Genomic DNA, 18,184 nt, shown 5'->3' on the forward strand with positions numbered 1-18,184 from the left:
AAACTAGGAATCTAATGTGGAATCCTGGCTTGTAGGAAAGAGAGCAAGCCGCAGTTTCCTAGTGTGGACGGGAAACAAACTGTGGTTTGCCATGGAAGAAGTCTTTCATTAGACTTTGTGAGCTGCCTTGAGCAGGTCTCTGGAGAAGCAACATATAACATTTTCTAAATAAACATGTGAGGAGAGGAAGAAGTGTGCAAGTCCAAGGATGCTCCAGGATCCTCCAAGTAACCCCCCCTCCCCCAACTGAAACAAAGCAGTTTTAACCTACTGGGCACGGCTAATGAAGAGGAGGCCCGAGGCTTCAAAGAGCAGCGACAGGCAAGATAACCCGCACAGCCTGCCCTCCATACATCGTTTTAAGTGCTCTGCTGGAATGCCTTTATCGAGGCTCTGACTGGTACGATCCCCACTTCCCTTCATTCCACAGTCATTAAGTTAGATATGGCCTGTCAACAGGTCCCACTCACAAGCCATAAATAAAGCGCTAAGAACGCAGACTCTGCCACGTACACCAGGCAGGCAGTTCTGACGTATCAAAAAGACAATCGCCTGTGCTTCCTAGTTTGGGAGCAGAGGTGCCAGCATTTAAAACCTGGGAAAGCTACGCAATGTGGTTTTAAACAACTGCTGAAATGGGATATTTCTTCGGATAATTCATCTGCCTCGGTGGATGGGTTCAAAGGCTTTCTGTGGAATGCTAAGTGGCAATTCTTATTGAGATCTTGACAACATATCTATTTTAGGTTTTTACAAAAAAACCCCAAAAACAAAACAGGAGGTATTTTGAGAACAGACTGACATTTTACCAGCCCTGAAAGACTGTGCAAGGAGTCCATTTAGCTGGAAGAAGGAGTATCCAGAATACTGCACAATGGTGTAGGTGCTCACATAGTCCACTTTATGGACTGGATCTGGACTAAACTTTCCAGTGGCAGAATGGAACCTTCCTGCCTCCAAGCCCCCCCCCCCAGCCCCAGTGACCCCTGCAAAATGCTGCCCCCAGGAGATACGAGACCCTGAGAAACAATATGAGGTGGGTCTGCAGGGGGTGGGGCATTGGGGAGAGAGTGTCAATTTAGTCCAAATCCAACCATAAGTTTCTGACCAGGCTGCTAAGTGGATATCCGCTGCTGGATAGTTCCTAACAGCCAAGCAAAAGGCCACGTAACAAACACAGTAGGTAGTGGCCACTGTATTTATTTGCTGCGAAAATGCATATGCTGCTTCTCCAGAAACCTGCTCACAGTGGCTCAGAAAATTCCCGTCATGTCAGTACCCAGTACATTTGAACAGGTTTAAAGTTGACTGTGCAGGGCCCCTCGCTGAATCCCCCCCCATCTCTCTCTCCAGTGCATTCTTCATTCCACGGAGGAGTTGCCAATTGCCAGTCTGGTGTAGTGGTTAAGTGTGCGGACTGTGGCTAATCTGGGAGAACCGGGTTTGATTCCCCACTCCTCCACTTGCACCTGCTGATGTGACCTTGGGTAAGTCACAAGCTCTGGCACAGCTGTCCTTGAAAAAGCAGTTTGTGTCAGAGTTCTCTCAGCCCCACCCACCTCACAGGGTGTCTGTTGTGGGGAGGGGAAGGGAAAGGAGTTTGTAAGCCGCTCTGAGACTCCAAGTGAAGGGCAGGATATAAATCCAATCTCTTCTTCTTCTTCTTAACAGCAGCCCTCTCATATGAGGAGGGCTATATTTGCATCCAGAAGGGATTGAGTGGATTGGAGCCCTTTTGTTCTCCAACTTTAATTCTAACACACAGCAATCCCCTCCTTTTAGTCATAATCTCCAGGGGGGGGGAGTAATTGTATTCTGAGCTGTCTCTTAGTTCTATTTTTTTTTTAAATGAAAAACACACGCAACATTCTTTCGGGGAACAGATAGGGGTGGGGCAGGGGTGAGATGGGCCCTGAAGTCTCACTTGCAGGGGTCATTTGGGGGGGGGACGCGGGGGGACGCCATCCCCCCGGGTGAGGTGCGGGAGGGCGGGGCCTGGAGCTCCCTGCTGGTGCCCGCTGGAGGTCGCCATCGGCTGTGGGGAGGACAAACTTCCGGTGATGTCAGGGGGTGTGGCATATGCTATGAGTCCCCCTAGCTCTTTTTCTACGAAATGACCCCTGCTCACTTGTGATTCCGTGTCTGGATCTTTGCTTGAGTTTGCGGTGAGACGGGCACCTGAAATGGAGGAGTGTGAGAACAGCAAAAGTATGTGTGTGTTTTGTGTGTGTGTGTGAAAGGTATATGTGAATTACTGAGTGGGTGGGTGGGAGAGATCTGAATGGGTTGTATGAGAGTGAGGGGGGAACAGTAGCAAATAAATCCATGCATAAGCTTTTACAAGTCTCTACTTGTTTTACAATATTTTGATTAGCAAGATTGGGCTGAGAAGCATGTTGATGAAATCTGCAGACCCAACCAAGTAAGGAAGTACTGCAAGATGAAAAAGAGGACAGAACTGGATGACTTCATGAACTAGAGTAATACAAACGGAATGGAATCCAGCAATGAAGATGTATAAGGTCATGCAGCTGCAAAGACAGCAAATGCAACTCTTGGACCTGTTTCTTGGGACATTTCTAGTAGGGAAATATTTGTACTCCTATACAAGTTAGTAGAAGAGGTCACATCTGTGCCCGGTTTTTATCAATCGTCTTCAGGCGAAAATATATGATAACAGGAACTGGAACAGGGCTAGAGACCATACCTTAAGCGATTAAACAGCTGAGCGGGGGGGGGGGGGAGAGAAGTCTGAGAGCTGGCGGAAGTCAGAAAAGTGACTTGTATTTCTGTTCAATGTGTGATCTAACTTAGTGAAGGAATATGGTTTGACTATATAGCCATAACAGAGAGTCGTTCTGGAGGGGCAGCTATGATGCTCTCACCCAAATAGTAGAGCCCCGTGTTACATTAAAAAAAATATCATCCCTTATTCCCACGGCACACCTGGGTGCCGAACTTTGCCAACCTGTCTTTGCCTGACCCAGGTTCTGCAATGCTTTGGATTTGGGCAACAGCTGATACACTCAGATCAATGCAACAGTTATGGATACCTGCATAGCTCCCCGGGATGCCCACCATTCTGTCGCTGACTCAGAACAATGCATCCTCTGCTCCCATCTCCTAGTGCCTCTCGCTCTCTGTCTCTCCTCTGTCTGAGATAATTCAACGGCAGGTTCATCGTCCTGAATCGTGAAACGGTATTACAGGTGCAAGTGCTATAGGTCATGGCCAGCTGCTGACTGTCAACAACTTCAAGGTGGAAATCAGGAGGCTGGCCTCAAATTGTCTTAAAGGGAGCATGGGGAGAACACTGAGTGCTTCCCGGCATTTATTTTGCCGACAGACACACTGTACTACAAAAATGTTTTGTTCTAATTCTGGGTTTAAGGTGCCTCCAAAAGGAGGGAGGAAAATAATACTATAATCTGGAAAGGAAGAAACAATTTTTTTTTTAAAATGCACTTAACTTTTTGGGGAGCTTGTTTGACCTGCAAGAAGCCAACAAACAGGGCAACCGAGGTCAATGGAAAGCCACAATTCCTTACTTTAGAAAAAGCACATCCAAAGCAGTGTTCCCTCTAAGCTGAGTTAGTGTGAGCCAGCTCACAGTTTTTTTAGCCTCCAGCTCACAGATTTTTGTCTTAGCTCAGGAAGGGTGGCTCCACAGCAAACTAATTTATGCATTCGCCAAATGGCTCGCTCACAACTTTGAATGCCAGTAGCTCACAAAGTAGAATTTTTGCTCACAAGACTCCACAGCTTAGAAGGGAACATTGATCCAAAGATGTTAAAGACAGTGTCAGAACATGAAGCACAAAGGATAAGTCACGTTTTGTGGGTTTCCATGTGCCTCAACAGCAGTGAAATGCCATTTACTGAATGTTTTCTCAAAGAGGCGGGTCATCATGATGGGAGTTTCGTATTGTTCACAGTAGGTGCACTCTTTTTAAAAAGAAATTGTCTTGCCACTGCTCCAATTACACTGAAGGTTTCTATAAGGTTTCAAACAGGGGAAATGTAAACTGTGTTACCAGCAGCATGACCAGCAATGCTGTAATGTAGGTGGTACTACCTACTGGACAACATGCATACCATCCCTGGTGATTACTAGCTATCCTGATCTCTCTCTTCCCCCCTGAAAATTTTTTAGAAACTCTTCTCAAGAGATGTTTTCTTAAAACGCAAATGTTGAATGATGAATTAAAAGGGGGGGGGGAAGTGTGGTCTTATGTAAGACAGAAAGAATATAAGGCTGCTGAATCAGATTTCATTACCAAATCTGACACATATCTTGGTTTTCTTATGGAGACAAGGAAATCCTGACTTGGCAAATTAAGGATGTTCAAGGACCCCTGAGGGAGGTGCTGTGGTTCAGTGGTACAGTATATTGCTTGGCGTGCAGAAGGTCCTAGGTTCAATCTCCGGCGTCTCCAGTTAAGAGGATCTGGTGGTAGTTGAGGTGAAAGACCTCTGCCTGAGACCCGTGGAGAGCTGGTGCCAGTCTGATTAGTCAGTACGGACCTTTGTGGGTTTGATGGTCTGATTCAGCAGAAGGCAGCTTCATGTGTTTGAATTTCTGCTCTGCTTGTAAGCAGGTGAGCGTTTAGGGTCAGGGAAGTTTCTGCCTCTGGGACTGAAGTTAATGGGGGGGGGGCGCGGAGAAAGCACTTCCTGAGGAAGTGGGCCCTCTCCCTAGATCCCCAAGAAGATCCCCATCTGGGATTCTTCTTCTTTATACATAGTGAGACAATCTAGCAATGAGCTGTCTTCTCAAAGAGAAGATGCTCCTCGTGGACCCCCTACAAATCTCAGCTGCTGGCAGAAGTCAAGGCCGTGGCTGAATCAACACCGCAAAGCTCCTCTGTGCTCTTTCATTGGTGCTGCTGAAGCTCTTCAGACAGGATCACAGGAGGCCTGTATGGGTGCAGCTCTCCCAAACCTCCTGAGCAGCAGGTGAGGCGACATCTTCGTTTCCTCACTTGGATACAAACAACTCCTGAAAGGGCAGAGCAACCCGCCTACAAATATGAGGTTATACTGCCATCTACAGGTCGAACTGAAGCCGCCCTCTTTCCTCGCCGTGTGGATTGACACAAGAGTATAATGTGCTTTCAGTTTTATTCATCTGACAGTTGTGAGGGTTGACGTTGTGTGAATCTACAGTTACCGTAAATCCTCAACAGTTTCGGAAGGCTTCAGACTAGTGATTCCCAGCATAGGAAATGCAACGTTGTTGAAACCCGGCATAGCAAACTAAAGACAAGGGGCAATGCCGACTCATTTGAGACACTTCTGAATTAAAACATGGTAGTCTATTGTAAACTAAGATGTACATACATGTTGAAGAAAAATTTCTTTGTGGTTTATTAACTGGCAAGTAACAGTGGTATCTGTGTATGCAGAGGACATCTTTAGGGGAAAAAGAAAACTCAGGGGGGGGGGAATCACTAGTATGCACCCTTCGTAAGAACATAAGAGATGCCAGTGTTGGATGGGGCCATTGGCCCATCCAGTCCAACACTCTGTATCACACAGTGGCCAGAAATACCAGGTGCCATCAGGAGGTCCACCAGTGACCCTTCCACCTTGGCCTGCAGACTTCCAGGCTCTCATACCCCTTGCAGAACTCCCCTCCCAGGCGTTGTTTGGCAGTGCCGTATCTTCCCCAAGACCAACTGCTACTCTAGAACCTTCCTTTTTCTTTCTTTTGGGACCACTGAAAACAAGCTTACCAGGTCTCAGGGATGCCAAGAAGGGACCAGATGCCAGTTTGAGTTTTGTAACCCCCAGGGGCATGCATGAGTAATAGATATATTTGGATTTGGGCTGATCAATACTATGATTTTAGATTGTTCAAGGTTTAAAGCTCTGTAAACCGCTTTGAGTCCTGTGATCCCGGAGAAAAGCGGGACATCAGTATTTTAAATTATTAAATATACCTTAAGTTGGAGGAACTTCCTCCGGCCTATGAAGACTTCCTCCAAATTGTGGCGCTTCCTTTATCTTTAAAACATTTTCTAAAGGAGAGGAGCTTATGGGGAAGCTATGGCCCATTCCCATATTTAGTAAACAAACATCATATAAAGGCTCCTTCCTCCAAAGTCATAAACATTGTTTTTTATTTATTTGGAGAATCTGTATTCTGCCGCTCCAAACAACTGCTTGAGGCAGCTTGCAATTAAAATTAAAACTAAACAAGCCAATAAAACAATAAAAACAGGCCAAGAAAAACACTCCAGGACATGAAAGCAGTATAAAACAAGTCAGGGTAAATTGATATCGATAAACAGTCCTCAAGTTTGGAGCAGACCATAGAACAGCTAAAAGAGATTAAAAGCTCTTAATTAAAAGCCTGGGCAAAGGGAAAATTTTTTGGCCTGGCCCTTAAAGGAAAGGCGAACCTCGAGGGGGAGGTGAGATGCCACTACTGAAAAAGTGGGCTGGACAGTACAGGAAGAGCAGGCACTTGAAAACGGGTGAGAAAGTTGCAGGACATTGATTGTCCATTCTACCATTCCATTCAAGTAACATGAAAGGACGAAAGGAGGTAAACCTCTCAGGGTTCCCATTGGGGGAAGAAAGGCAGGGTATAAATGAAGTAAACAAAATAAAATGTTAATACTTTACCACAAAGCCTTTGCAGCTGACATTTGGCTTTGCTACTGCCCGGCAAACAGCTCGGGGTTTAAGGCTCCAGAGATTAAATGCCAATACCCAGGTTTTAATGGCACAATATCAGACAAACCAAGAGATGGAACATAAAATGACAATTTGACTATTCTCTTAGGTCTTCCACAATATTTATCATCATAGTTGCAATGAGAAAACTGACCTTCATCCACTGTAAACTGACAGCTCTTGTCATTGTAGAAAAGGATTTTCTTTTTATCAGGACGCGTAACAAAGATAATCTGGTCCCCCAAAGCCTCAAATACAAACACACAAATACAAAAGTGCTTAAATGCTGTTGACACCGATACTTTGAAATTCTCTACAAGGGAGCTTCTCCGGGGAGGCAGCCTGTGACGCTCAGTATCAGAATCACGTTGCAATCAAAATGAGAGCGAGGTCTCCAATTAATCTGCATATGCCTATTATGTAATTAACACAGTTTGTTTGCAGGTATTCTGGTGAATGCCTGCACAAAAATATAGAGACTCTTAAACAACAGCTTTTGGAAAGACTGCAGATTCTCTGCCCATGTTTGCCCAGTTATGGTCTCTCTTGCAAGATGAGCATGGCCCTATACTTGAGATTTAAGCTGCAATCTCTTGCCCTGAAGCTGCAGTCACTGGCTATAGGAAGGATGACTACTGAAAGACTGCATTCCCTGTCTCCCAGCAAACACCTCCCCCCCCCCCCTGCAAGGAATGACTTGACTCTATCTGTCAGCCAGAACAGGACTCTTAAGTGCTGGAAGTCTACTTATCTTCCCCTTCCAGAACAAATGATTTCTATGGCTGTCGATTGCCCAGTGGCTGTAGAGGTCGGGGGAAGGACTATATAGCTCTACTCAACAGAACATAAATGCGCACAATAACTCCAAATTGCTGTCAGAATGCTTGCCCTAGGGCAATCACTTTTGGGAGGTGCTTAAACTGAACAGAAAAACTTAAGTTTCTTTGGATCTTCTCACCTCTTTCCTGCGTATTATAAGACACAGAATATTGTGTAGGCTACTCAGAGGCTTTGTCTGGAGTGGGATCCCAATTTAATAACTCATATTCAGATTATCTCGGTAATTCAACATCTTAAGGTACACCAGCACTAACTCAGCGACCAACAGGCCGGCAGGAACCTGGACTATGGTGGTAGGCGACCTTCCAGTGTTGAGAGAACGCCGCCATCTTGTATTAATATTTATGATCTTAGCACTGATGATCTTATGCTGTGATTTTAAATTGTATTTTGTGTTTTAACATATTTCAGTGTTTTAACATATGCATATATATATACTCTGTAAGCCACCCTGAGCCTGCCACGGCAGGGAGGGCGGGATACAAATTTAACAAACAAATAAATATTGAAGCACATGCTACACCTTTGGCATTGGTCTGAAAATGCCAGTGTAATCCTAGAACAGGGCTGCCAACAGGCCTGGAGGGAAAAAGCCCTATCCTTTTAATGGAGGCTTAATGGGATGTTATTTACCCCCGTGTCACGAACACATGAAGCTGCCTTCTACTGGATGAGACCATGGGCTCGTCACTGGCAGGACTGCCTACTAAAAGAGTAGCAGTGGCTCTCCCGGGTCCCAGGTGGAAGTCTTTCACATCACCTGCTGCCTGATCCCTTTAACTGGAAATGCCAGGGATTGAACCTGGGACCTTCTGCATGCCAAGCAGATTATCCACTGTGCTGTGGCCCCTCCCCAAAGGTTTAGTCTCCCATTTCCACAAATTAAGTCCCTGTTAAAAGCACAGCTGGTAACCCTATCCTAGAAGTGTGACTTCAGAGTACAAATCCCTTCTCATTCCATCACACCATTTGATCCCCATTTATATATAAAAAAAGGATACCTTACGATCTTTCTACATAAATGAAGATTCAGAGGGGCACATGCCCTCAGACAGACGCCCTTGCAGCAGTTGCGTACACGGGACCAAACCGGTCTTTAACCTTTCAAGTTGGAAAGAGCTGGGGACTTCCCTTTCTAGAGTGTCTCCACTGCTTTTGGCTCCAGGACAGCTAAGAGAACACGCTTTGGGGCTTTTAGTAGGGCAGCTTCTGAGAACTGATCGCTCAGAAACATTGCAGGACCTTCACGGATGATATGCAAAAGCTTCCCTAGACGGCAGAGGCTAATTTGATTACCAAAGCGGCTTGTCAATGACTGACAAGTTTGCTACGGTACAAGTAGCAAGGACCAAACATGCCCATCGCATGAAGCTGCTGGATCTGCTTACCTTGATGGCTTTCTGTGCGTTGGGCAATCCTTCCTCGATGTCTTCTAAGAGTATCCCTCCCAGCCCTCGCTGATCATGCTTATCTAAGAGTCTGAGCAGGGCCTTCTTGTCTTTCAAATTGTACTTAGGCTTGAAAGCGTATTTCCCGTCTATGACATCTATTTTGGGATTGTTGACAAGGGCCTGAAATACAAAACACAAATCCCAAAGCTTCTAGAGGAGGAATGTGCATTTGCCATGGCCATGCCTGGCAGTAATTCCCTGACTGCGCACTAGAGTACACTACGGTATCATGAGAGGAGACTGCAAAGTGCCACAAGAAAAGCAGCTCCAAGTACACAGCAGGAGCTGCCCATTGCATGCCCGTGAGGAAATCAGCTCTGACTCATGAACGCTTGAGCTGGAATAATGTTTTTTTTAGTTTTTAAGGTACTGCTTGGAGTCCTGTTTCATTTCCTTCCAATCAGCCTTCCCTGAAGTTGGGCAATTCTGCAATGCCTGAGCATCACGTGGTATTGAGAGCATTTGGTTGCTCAAAATACAGCAGATTTGCCCCGACCTGGATAGCCCAGGCAAGCCCGATCTCATCAGATCTTGGAAGCTAAGCAGGGCTGAGCCTATCAAGTACTTGGATGGGAGACCTCCAGAGAATACCAGGGCTGGGAGGCTAGAGGCAGGCTGTCAAGCCACTTCTCTGAATGCCCTCCGTGCCCAGTAGGAGTCACCAGAGGTTGCTGTGACTTCCAGGCACAGGTACACACACACAAATGTAAAAATGCCTAATAAAATTTTTAAAATACAGCAGATTTATCTGCCCTCAGAGAAGAAGAAGAAATTGGATTTATAGCCCAAAGGAGTCTCAGAGCGGTCTACGATCTCCTTTCCCTTCCCCTCCCCACAACAGACAACCCTGTGAGGTAGGTGAGGCTGAGAGAGCTTGTCACAGACTCAAGGTCACACCAGTACCTTCCTGTGGAGGAGTGGGGGATCAAACCCGGTTCTTCCAGATTAGAGTCTGCACTCCTATCCACTACACCAAACTGGCTCACCAGTTTGCTGAAGTTGCCCATTGTGTTTCTGTATAACTCACAGAGCAATTCCATAAGGACACTTTTCTGGGACTATGCCCCACTGGATAGACCTGCTTAGGATGGCACTGTTAGTGCCTTAGATGTGCTTCTTTCCCATCATACAGAAATGCAGGGTCCAGTGAAGTAATGTAACACTGGCACAGCTATGACTCTGCATGGGAGTTGAGGAATATAAATGGAGGGGTTACATCAATTTAAGCTCTAAAAACCTTAAACCAGAGAATCCTAGAGAAACCCAGAAACAAACAAAAGAATGAGTGCTGCCTCCACCCTTCCATTAAAACAGTCAAGTCTATCACAGCCTGTGCAAATGTTCAGATTACTAGAATCCTAAGAGACTGTTTTTGTCAAAATTTGAGCATTTTGACTAGTTATTAAAACAATATCGATGCAACTTTTACATCAACAACTTCAAGCACTTCCTACTAGAAGATAATGTTTTTAGATTTTGCAAAATTAAATAATAAATTTTAGTTAATAATTTAAACGTATACATACTCTACAAGTAAGGGTCTTTGGGTTTTAAAGAGGACCTCAATTTTTTAAAAAAGCACTTCAGCTATTAGGAAATACTGCCTTACAGGAAAAATTCTAAAATCCACAAAATGTGGACGTTTAAATGTATGGCAGATCATTTATTAAGATAACGCTCACAATGAATCATTAATGTTAGCAAGCTCTTATTAGCACGCTTACGCATTCCAAAGAGTTTCCCTGTGATGCATTCATATATGGTATGGTTTAGAAAAGAACATTTTTAGGAAAAATAAGCTCACATATTAAAAATTATGCACAAGCCGATAATAGTTTCTTACAACCAAGCTATCACGTAACAGAAATACTTAACACGGTAGATGCTTAGGTGAACCACCCTTATATCACAAGCCTGGAAGCGGCTGCAGTTACCTCACTCATCAGCCATTGCTTCTGCTTCAGCCCAATGTCTAAGTGCTGCGTTTCATCCAGTATCTCTTCCAGAGTTAACGGGTGCGTGTCCCCACGCTGATGGCGTGTCTGGGGAAAGAAAGGGTCATCATTATGACGACTTCCCTTTTTTTAAACAAGCGGACGTGTACAATTGATACGGTGAACCTATGCGCTAGAAAGACATGACCCAAAATAATTTCTGTTCAAAAAGCTGAAACAAAATGTAAGAACCTCATTCCTATTAACTTACCACTCTCTCTTGCCGTACTTATAGAGGGCAAACCTATCATTTTTACATCAACATGAAATGTTTAAGAGATGCCAATGTGATGTCACTAACACGTTACCCCAACACTGCAACAAATCCGCTCTGCTATTTCAGGAAGGACTCCTGTCCCTCCTGCCTATCCTTACAAGGAAGGAAGCCGACACCTAGTTAAGTGGACAGGGGAAAGAAAAGGCCATAGGCCAAGACCACCTTGTAGGGCTTTAGCTGTAGGCCCATCTGCCTTGTCCCATGATGGTCTCTCCCTCTCCAGCATAGTTCTTCGGCACTGCAGCATTGTGATGTCATCATACCAGGCAATTTAAGACAGGGCTTTCTGTCAACATGTAGGATCGCCCGCTTTGACTTCACTCTTTCTGTTTTCAGTGGCAGGTCTCCCCTGCTTGGTCCACTAATGATCACCATAACGCAAGGTCAGACTCTGACCTGGATAGCCCAGGCAAGCCCGATCTCGTCAGATCTCGGAAGCTAAGCAGGGTCGACCCTGACAAGTACTTGGATGGGAGACCTTTCTTGATGTACCAGCAGTCAGGAGGCAGGCTTTACTCAGCCACCTCTCTGAATATCCTCCAGGCCCCCAGTAGGGGTTAGTCAACAGAGGTCGCCATGACTTCCAGGTGCACACACACGCACACTCATATGAAAAATGCAAAGTCAGGATTCTGATTGGGTCAGTAGAACCAATCAATCCAAGCACATCCGTACATTCTGATTAATAATACCCTCGATGCAAATTAAGATTCTAGGCCAGAGACTGCCCAAGATAATCCTGGTATATGCTATAAACAGTAAGGGGAAAGAAGAACAACAGAGTGGATAAACAGTATGTGTTATTGACAGATCAGTACAGTATCTTCTCAGTTCGTGATATTAATATTAAAGGCAGATGTGTAAGGAGTGCGGAAGACATGAAAATCTGCCTGCAAACGTCTCACATTTGCACAGGGCTGATAAATTCTTGGCATCGTCCACAAGAAGCCACTCTAAAATTGGTTCTCTTGCACTTACCGCAGTTTGTTTATTCAAAGGCAAAGTGTTTTTAACGCAAGGATTAATTGGCTAGAGGTCTATAAACAAAACAACATATTTTCATTTCAGCTGTTCTTTCTGCACCAGGCGTAGGATTCCGAGGACTCCACCAGGCGTAGGAAACCGATGACTGAAAGGAGGGCAAGCCACCCTTTAAGATGGCAGTCGGAAGCGACCATGCCGATTCTTGTGTGTTGCCAGGCATGATCAGATGTTGCAGGCTTAAATCAAAAGACTTCAAAGCAGAATTCATCAAAACCCTACTCCCATCTTCCGTGTCGAAGGATTAAGTAGGAAAACAACAGACCTCGGTGGCAGTAGAACAGCCTACACCCTCCAGTCAGTGAAGCCAGGCTTAAAGGGCATGTATGGGGGGTCATTTTTTTCTTGTCACTGACACAATGTGAATATTGCTTCCAAATTAAGACAACAATATGGCAGCATGAATTAAGGATGTTTTTTCCTAAAACGACAAAAAATGACTATACCTTCATGTAATTCACTATCTTTGCAAGGACTCCAAACTTATACCCTGAGCCTCCAGAAAGGGCCTTCAAGTTAAAAGATCCGTTGCTGTGATCTGGAAAGAGAAACAAGACCAGACTTCTGCTTTGGCATCAGACACAGGAGATTTATACATCTGTTACCATAACCACAGGGGGGGGGGGGAACAACAGTGCCTACCCAGTCTCCACAGACACTTCTCAGGTTTGCAAAGCACTATCGGTTAACAAAGAAGCAATCTTAAAATTATGGCACTGTGAGAGACATTTTTAGAGAAGAGTGCCTATTTACAAATAGTAACAATCACACTTGGAGCTTTGCAAAAGCTGGTAGCCGTGGCAATAATGAGCTAATCTAGATTCTTAGAACTTTATCAGAGGCCCTCCACAAAGTATGAATGACGCTTCCTTGACCACAAAGCGGCTTCTCCATAGCGCATCTTCCCACAATGCAATGTGCTTGGGAAAGTCTCTCCCATTAAAGTGCTGTGTGGGTGTGACCAGCTGAGAAACTGGGTGGGAAAGGCCCATGCAACTGGCCCCACCCACATAATGCCTTATTTCTCTCCAGCATTTTGTGAACCAGAGACAAAGCAAAAGATTCAGCCACCCAGTGACTGGGGTTCCTTGGAATAATGTGCTGCTCTGAGAAGAGATCGTAATTCCAAGAGCCTCCCAATTTCTCCAGCAGTTTGTGAGAGCCAATGCTCCCTCTAAACTATGGAGTCCTGTGAGCAAAAATTCTGCTTTGTGAGCTACTGGCATTAAAGTTGTGAGCAAGCAATTTGGCTACTGCATAAATTAGTTTGCTCTGGAGCCTTCCTTCCTGAGCTAAGACAAAAATGTGTGAGCCAGAGGCTAAAAAACTGTGAGCTAGCTCACACTAACTCAGCTTAGAGGGAACACTGGTGAGAGCTGGTATTCCTTCGATGGCTTGTCATTAGTCCATTAGCTCAATGATATTAGGCAATGTGCAACTTAAAATGTGTGCATGTTACAAGTGATTGTCATGTCGCCTACACAAAAGCCACGTAAAGCCATTTCTTAAGATCACAACATAAAACTTCTGAGTTATCCAAAACTCTTCATCGGGCTGGATGACTAAAAGGAAAGGAGGGGAGAGGGAGGTTTCAGAACCTTGCTATTAAGGTCCCTTGTCTGCATCCTACGTAGAATGCTTTACAGATATGCATGAAGCTGCTAACAGTGGCACACCTGCCTCATGGACTTTCACCAATGCAACTAGCTCCTTGCCATGGGGTCTGATCCGCAAAACCAATCACTGAGAACATTATATACACACTCTTATCTACATTCATATACCAGAACAGACAGTTACTCAAATAATCTCACCAGGTGTGTATCATGAATAGCCCATGAAAACTGACACTAAATCGTGCAACAGACACAACTAGAGAGATGCCTTTTGGAATAAAAGGCAATTGCCTTTTACATATAATTGTCCATTTTCCTCAACTCCCTTTTACCACTTGGGAAACAGGATTAAAATCGGTATTGCGGGAGGGACTTATCTTTGGAAAGTTACTTTTATAATACTGGGGTTTTTTAAAATAGAAATTCATTGTATTTATAACTCACATGAACTCATTTGTGGCGGAAGATTTGGTAGAGAACAGAAAAATAATAATCGAGCCATTAAATTTGCTTTGTTTCAGATTGGCTAGGCTTCGCTCCCTTCGGGAACCTTGGATTTTTTAAACTGGAAGGGACCAATGCTCCATCTAAGCTATGGGGCCCTGAGAGCAAAAATTCTACTTTGTGAGCTACTGGCATTAAAGTTGTGAGCAGGTGATTTGGCTACTGCATAAATTAGTTTGCTCTGGAGCCATCCGTCTTGAGCTAAGGCAAAAAATGTGTGAGCCGGAGGCTAAAAAGCTGTGAGCCAGCTCACACTAACTCAGCTTAGAGGGAACACTGGAAGGGACAGTACCCCAAGACTGACGAACTCATACTGAACAGGCAGGGCTACTTCACAGCCAAACAGAAGCAATTTCAAATCACTTTTAATCATGGACGGCAGACGGGCAACAGATGCAACTTTCCCGCCTGATTGTTGGAGAGAGCTCTCTTGAAACAGCACTTCAAACCCCCACCCACCCCCAACATCTTGGGAAATTAACCACCACAATCTGAACACAGTTTCGAGAATTTCGAAGATACCGCAGCCCTCACATCATCACCTAATTTCCTTGCTTGCTATAGTTATAGAGGAGGCAGAAGAAACCAAGAACTGGGGAAAAAAATTTTAGGGGGGGGGGGGGGGGCTGTAGTTTCACTGAGTCTAGTGGCTTCTATACCGTAACTGATTCTTGACTAAGCAGAACAGGAAGACAAGAGGTACATAATTCTTAAAGTACCACAATCGTATTATTAGACAAAACCCAGTTACTGTCTTCTGTGCCGATCCTGATTACTTACGGAGGGTTCACAGCAGCTTAACATACTATCAGGGGAGCAAAGAAACCTGCAGGTGTTAACACAATAAATGCCATGCTCAGGCCCTTCGTGAGATCAAAGCAGAAAGCACAAAAGGCCATGTTATGTATAAAATGCAATTCATTGTTGTAAAGGCGCTCCAGAGGTTTTAAAAAGAAGGAAAGACAGGAGAAGGAACTGATTTGCTACCCTAACCCAGCCAGATTTATGAATGATTTACTCCTCGGGGGTAAGGGTCTGATGCAAATGAGCATAAAGGAAGCTGTCAGCTGCATCCTGCTTCGGCCAATAGAAGCGGAGCTCCATCTTAGCTCTACCAGAGGCTGTATTAAACAGCAGATCAGCGCTGTTCCAGCATCCTTTCTGAAAAGAGGTAGGTCTACATATTTCTTTTTATTATCTTGCCATTATTATCTGAACAAAAAGCTTTCTTTTTCTTCTTTTTTTTAAAAAAAGAACATCTGGCCACCATCTTTAAAAATATGCAAAATTAAAAATAGCAGTTTCGTTTACATCTGAAGCTAGATTTCTGCTCAAATGCAGAGATGCTTGTCTTGTGTTAATAGGAAATCTTACCATCTGTGCATTCATGAAGAATTGATGACCATCCATCTTACACGGAGCTCAACATGCCCAGATAATATTCTGTAAATGGAATCCTTTTTTATGCTATTTGTGACCTAATCAATCAATCTAATTTTGCAAGGGGGAAAAAAAACCTAATAAGAATGGTTTTTAAAGAAGGTTTATCAGGAACGTTTTGTCTCCAGATTTAAACAATCTCTAAATGGCACAAAAAAATTTTTTGCCATTTAACCTGGTTGCCTAGACTAGCCATAACCCTTAACATGTGGGGGCTGTACCTCTTGGTGAATGACTCAGTGACTTGTTAAGATCATGAATGCAGCTTCACTTAAATCAATGGGACTTGGCAAGCACAGGTAAATGTTGCAACCTCGCACATAATTAACAGAAAGTCCCACTGATATCCATGGGACTTGCTTCTGATTATATATGGCCTATTTGTTTTAAGTTCTGTATCTTATTCAAAACTGAGACGTCATACAATTCTTTGTAAAGCTTTTAATAATATCCTGAGAACCTACTTTGCAAGTCATGTGCTTTTACAGTGCTTCACTGTAACTAAGTTAAAATGACCCAAGCAGAAAACACTGTATAAATATGAAAAGACTTACATGGACGTACAATGAAATGAAGAAATCTTAAACTAACTCTAAAAGAAAATTTCCTTTTAAAAAATTTAATTTCAGCTGTGTACCTCCAAAGCATTTTAGAAAGCAAATATATTGTTACTCAAATCAGTGCTAAGATCTCATAAAAATACATTTAATAACATTAACAATTGGGTTTGATAGCTGAACAATTATTATAAAGTCAGACAATAATATACTACCGGGTCTCATTCTCCTACCAGAAATTTTAAAAGATACATAGCAATCATTCCCTTTATTAAAAATGTCTATGTGTTGGACATTGATACCGTCCAACCCCAATACTGGGTTTACTATGAAATACTGAAATTGTATGCAGTTCTGCCACTAGTAATGCAATTCAAATCAGAAAACATTTTATATATGCTTCAAAAAAAAAAGTACATCCCACCTTTTCAACTATCCTTAATAATAACTCCAAAAAGGGCAGGTCATGCTACTGATTCCGCCCCCCCCCCCCAATGTTATATTTATTTAACAGTATAGTGGTCATTAGTAGTCATTAATTATAGCCACTACCAGCCATTAAGATTTTCAATGCTCGAGGATTCCTTTTCAGAAAATCACTAAACAGGTCACACAATTCCTCTTATTAACGAACCAATGTACTTTAATAAACTAGGCGTCTGTGTTTTGCTCATCACTTTCTGTGCAAAAAAAAAAAGCATTAAGTTTTATTGTAAACAACCGAGCCCATCTCAGCCTTCCATGTAGACATTAACAGTCGTGAGGTGTAATTCTTGTGGGCCTCCCCCTCCCCCCTTTAGGATCTTAAAATATATTAGAGGCCGCATTAAAAAAATATAAATAATCCCATCAAGATAATTTTAGTTTTGTCCAAAATACTCCATTGTACCCAAGCCATCTGAGCTTTTGATGTTTTCACTTTAAAAAAAATGAAAACATATATTAGACAATGGGTACACGCATATCTTCTTAGGTCTTGTGGAAGGGTAGGCAGTGACTCACGAAAGCTCATACCTTGCCATAAATTTTGTTAGTCTTCAAGGTGCTACCTGACTCTTGCTCGTTTCTACTGCTACAGACAAACACGGCCACCCATCTTGATCTCCGTCTTCCTACATCTTGAGACAAATGCAGCTTAAACCACTTCCTCATATTCGGATGCTCCACATGCATCCTCCACAACAGAATTTTTTAAGCATATAACTGATTGCTATGTAAATTATTTACATGACCAAAACAGTGGCAAAGGGTTTAAAAAGGAAATAACTAATTCATTGAAAACACAGCTGCTAACACTGAAAACAGAGGGTTCAACTGAGGTCCCCAAAGGTCTTGTCAGATACAATTTACGGCATGCGGTAATTCTGTAATCCTTGCTTGGTAGCTGCTGTGTAGTCCAGACATCTTCCCTTGGGCAGTTTTATTTATTGGTCACATTTATATCTCCCTTCAAGGAGCTCAGGGTAACCCCTACGGAAATGGGTTAGGGTGAGAAAGATACTCTACCAGTTAGGTGGATTAGGGTGAGAGAAATCTTCTACCAGTGAGTTTTAAAAATCTTTTGTTTTCCATTGGGGGGAATTATTCCCCCAGAAAATTACTGGAAGGTGAACAGTCCATTTTTTTCACCTTTGGTGAATGGGACTCTTACAGCTTCATTGATAACATTCAGCATATAGCTGCCAGGTGCTAAGACACGTTTCACTGCCTCCCTCTACTTAGAATATGGATCCCTGTTTACTTTTATTTATTCAAAATATTTTATTTAGAAGAAACAGAACAT

At 43.6% G+C, this 18,184-nt stretch overlaps 1 protein-coding gene across 1 annotated transcript in view; it reads right to left on the bottom strand.

Moving 5' to 3' along the window:
- The window catches only part of GTF2E2 (general transcription factor IIE subunit 2), a 34,292-nt gene that overhangs the window by 5,052 nt on the left and 11,056 nt on the right, over positions 1–18,184 (bottom strand). The window contains exons 3-6 of the mRNA XM_015408440.1: positions 12,731–12,822; positions 10,907–11,014; positions 8,910–9,092; positions 6,836–6,929 (exon numbers count right to left, since the gene is read on the bottom strand). Coding sequence (XP_015263926.1) covers positions 6,836–6,929; positions 8,910–9,092; positions 10,907–11,014; positions 12,731–12,822 — 477 coding nt within the window. The remainder of the gene's footprint in view (positions 1–6,835; positions 6,930–8,909; positions 9,093–10,906; positions 11,015–12,730; positions 12,823–18,184) is intronic.

The sequence above is a fragment of the Gekko japonicus genome, unplaced genomic scaffold, assembly GCF_001447785.1.
Source record: "Gekko japonicus isolate JY-2015 unplaced genomic scaffold, Gekko_japonicus_V1.1 scaffold853, whole genome shotgun sequence".
Lineage (NCBI taxonomy): Eukaryota > Metazoa > Chordata > Lepidosauria > Squamata > Gekkonidae > Gekko > Gekko japonicus.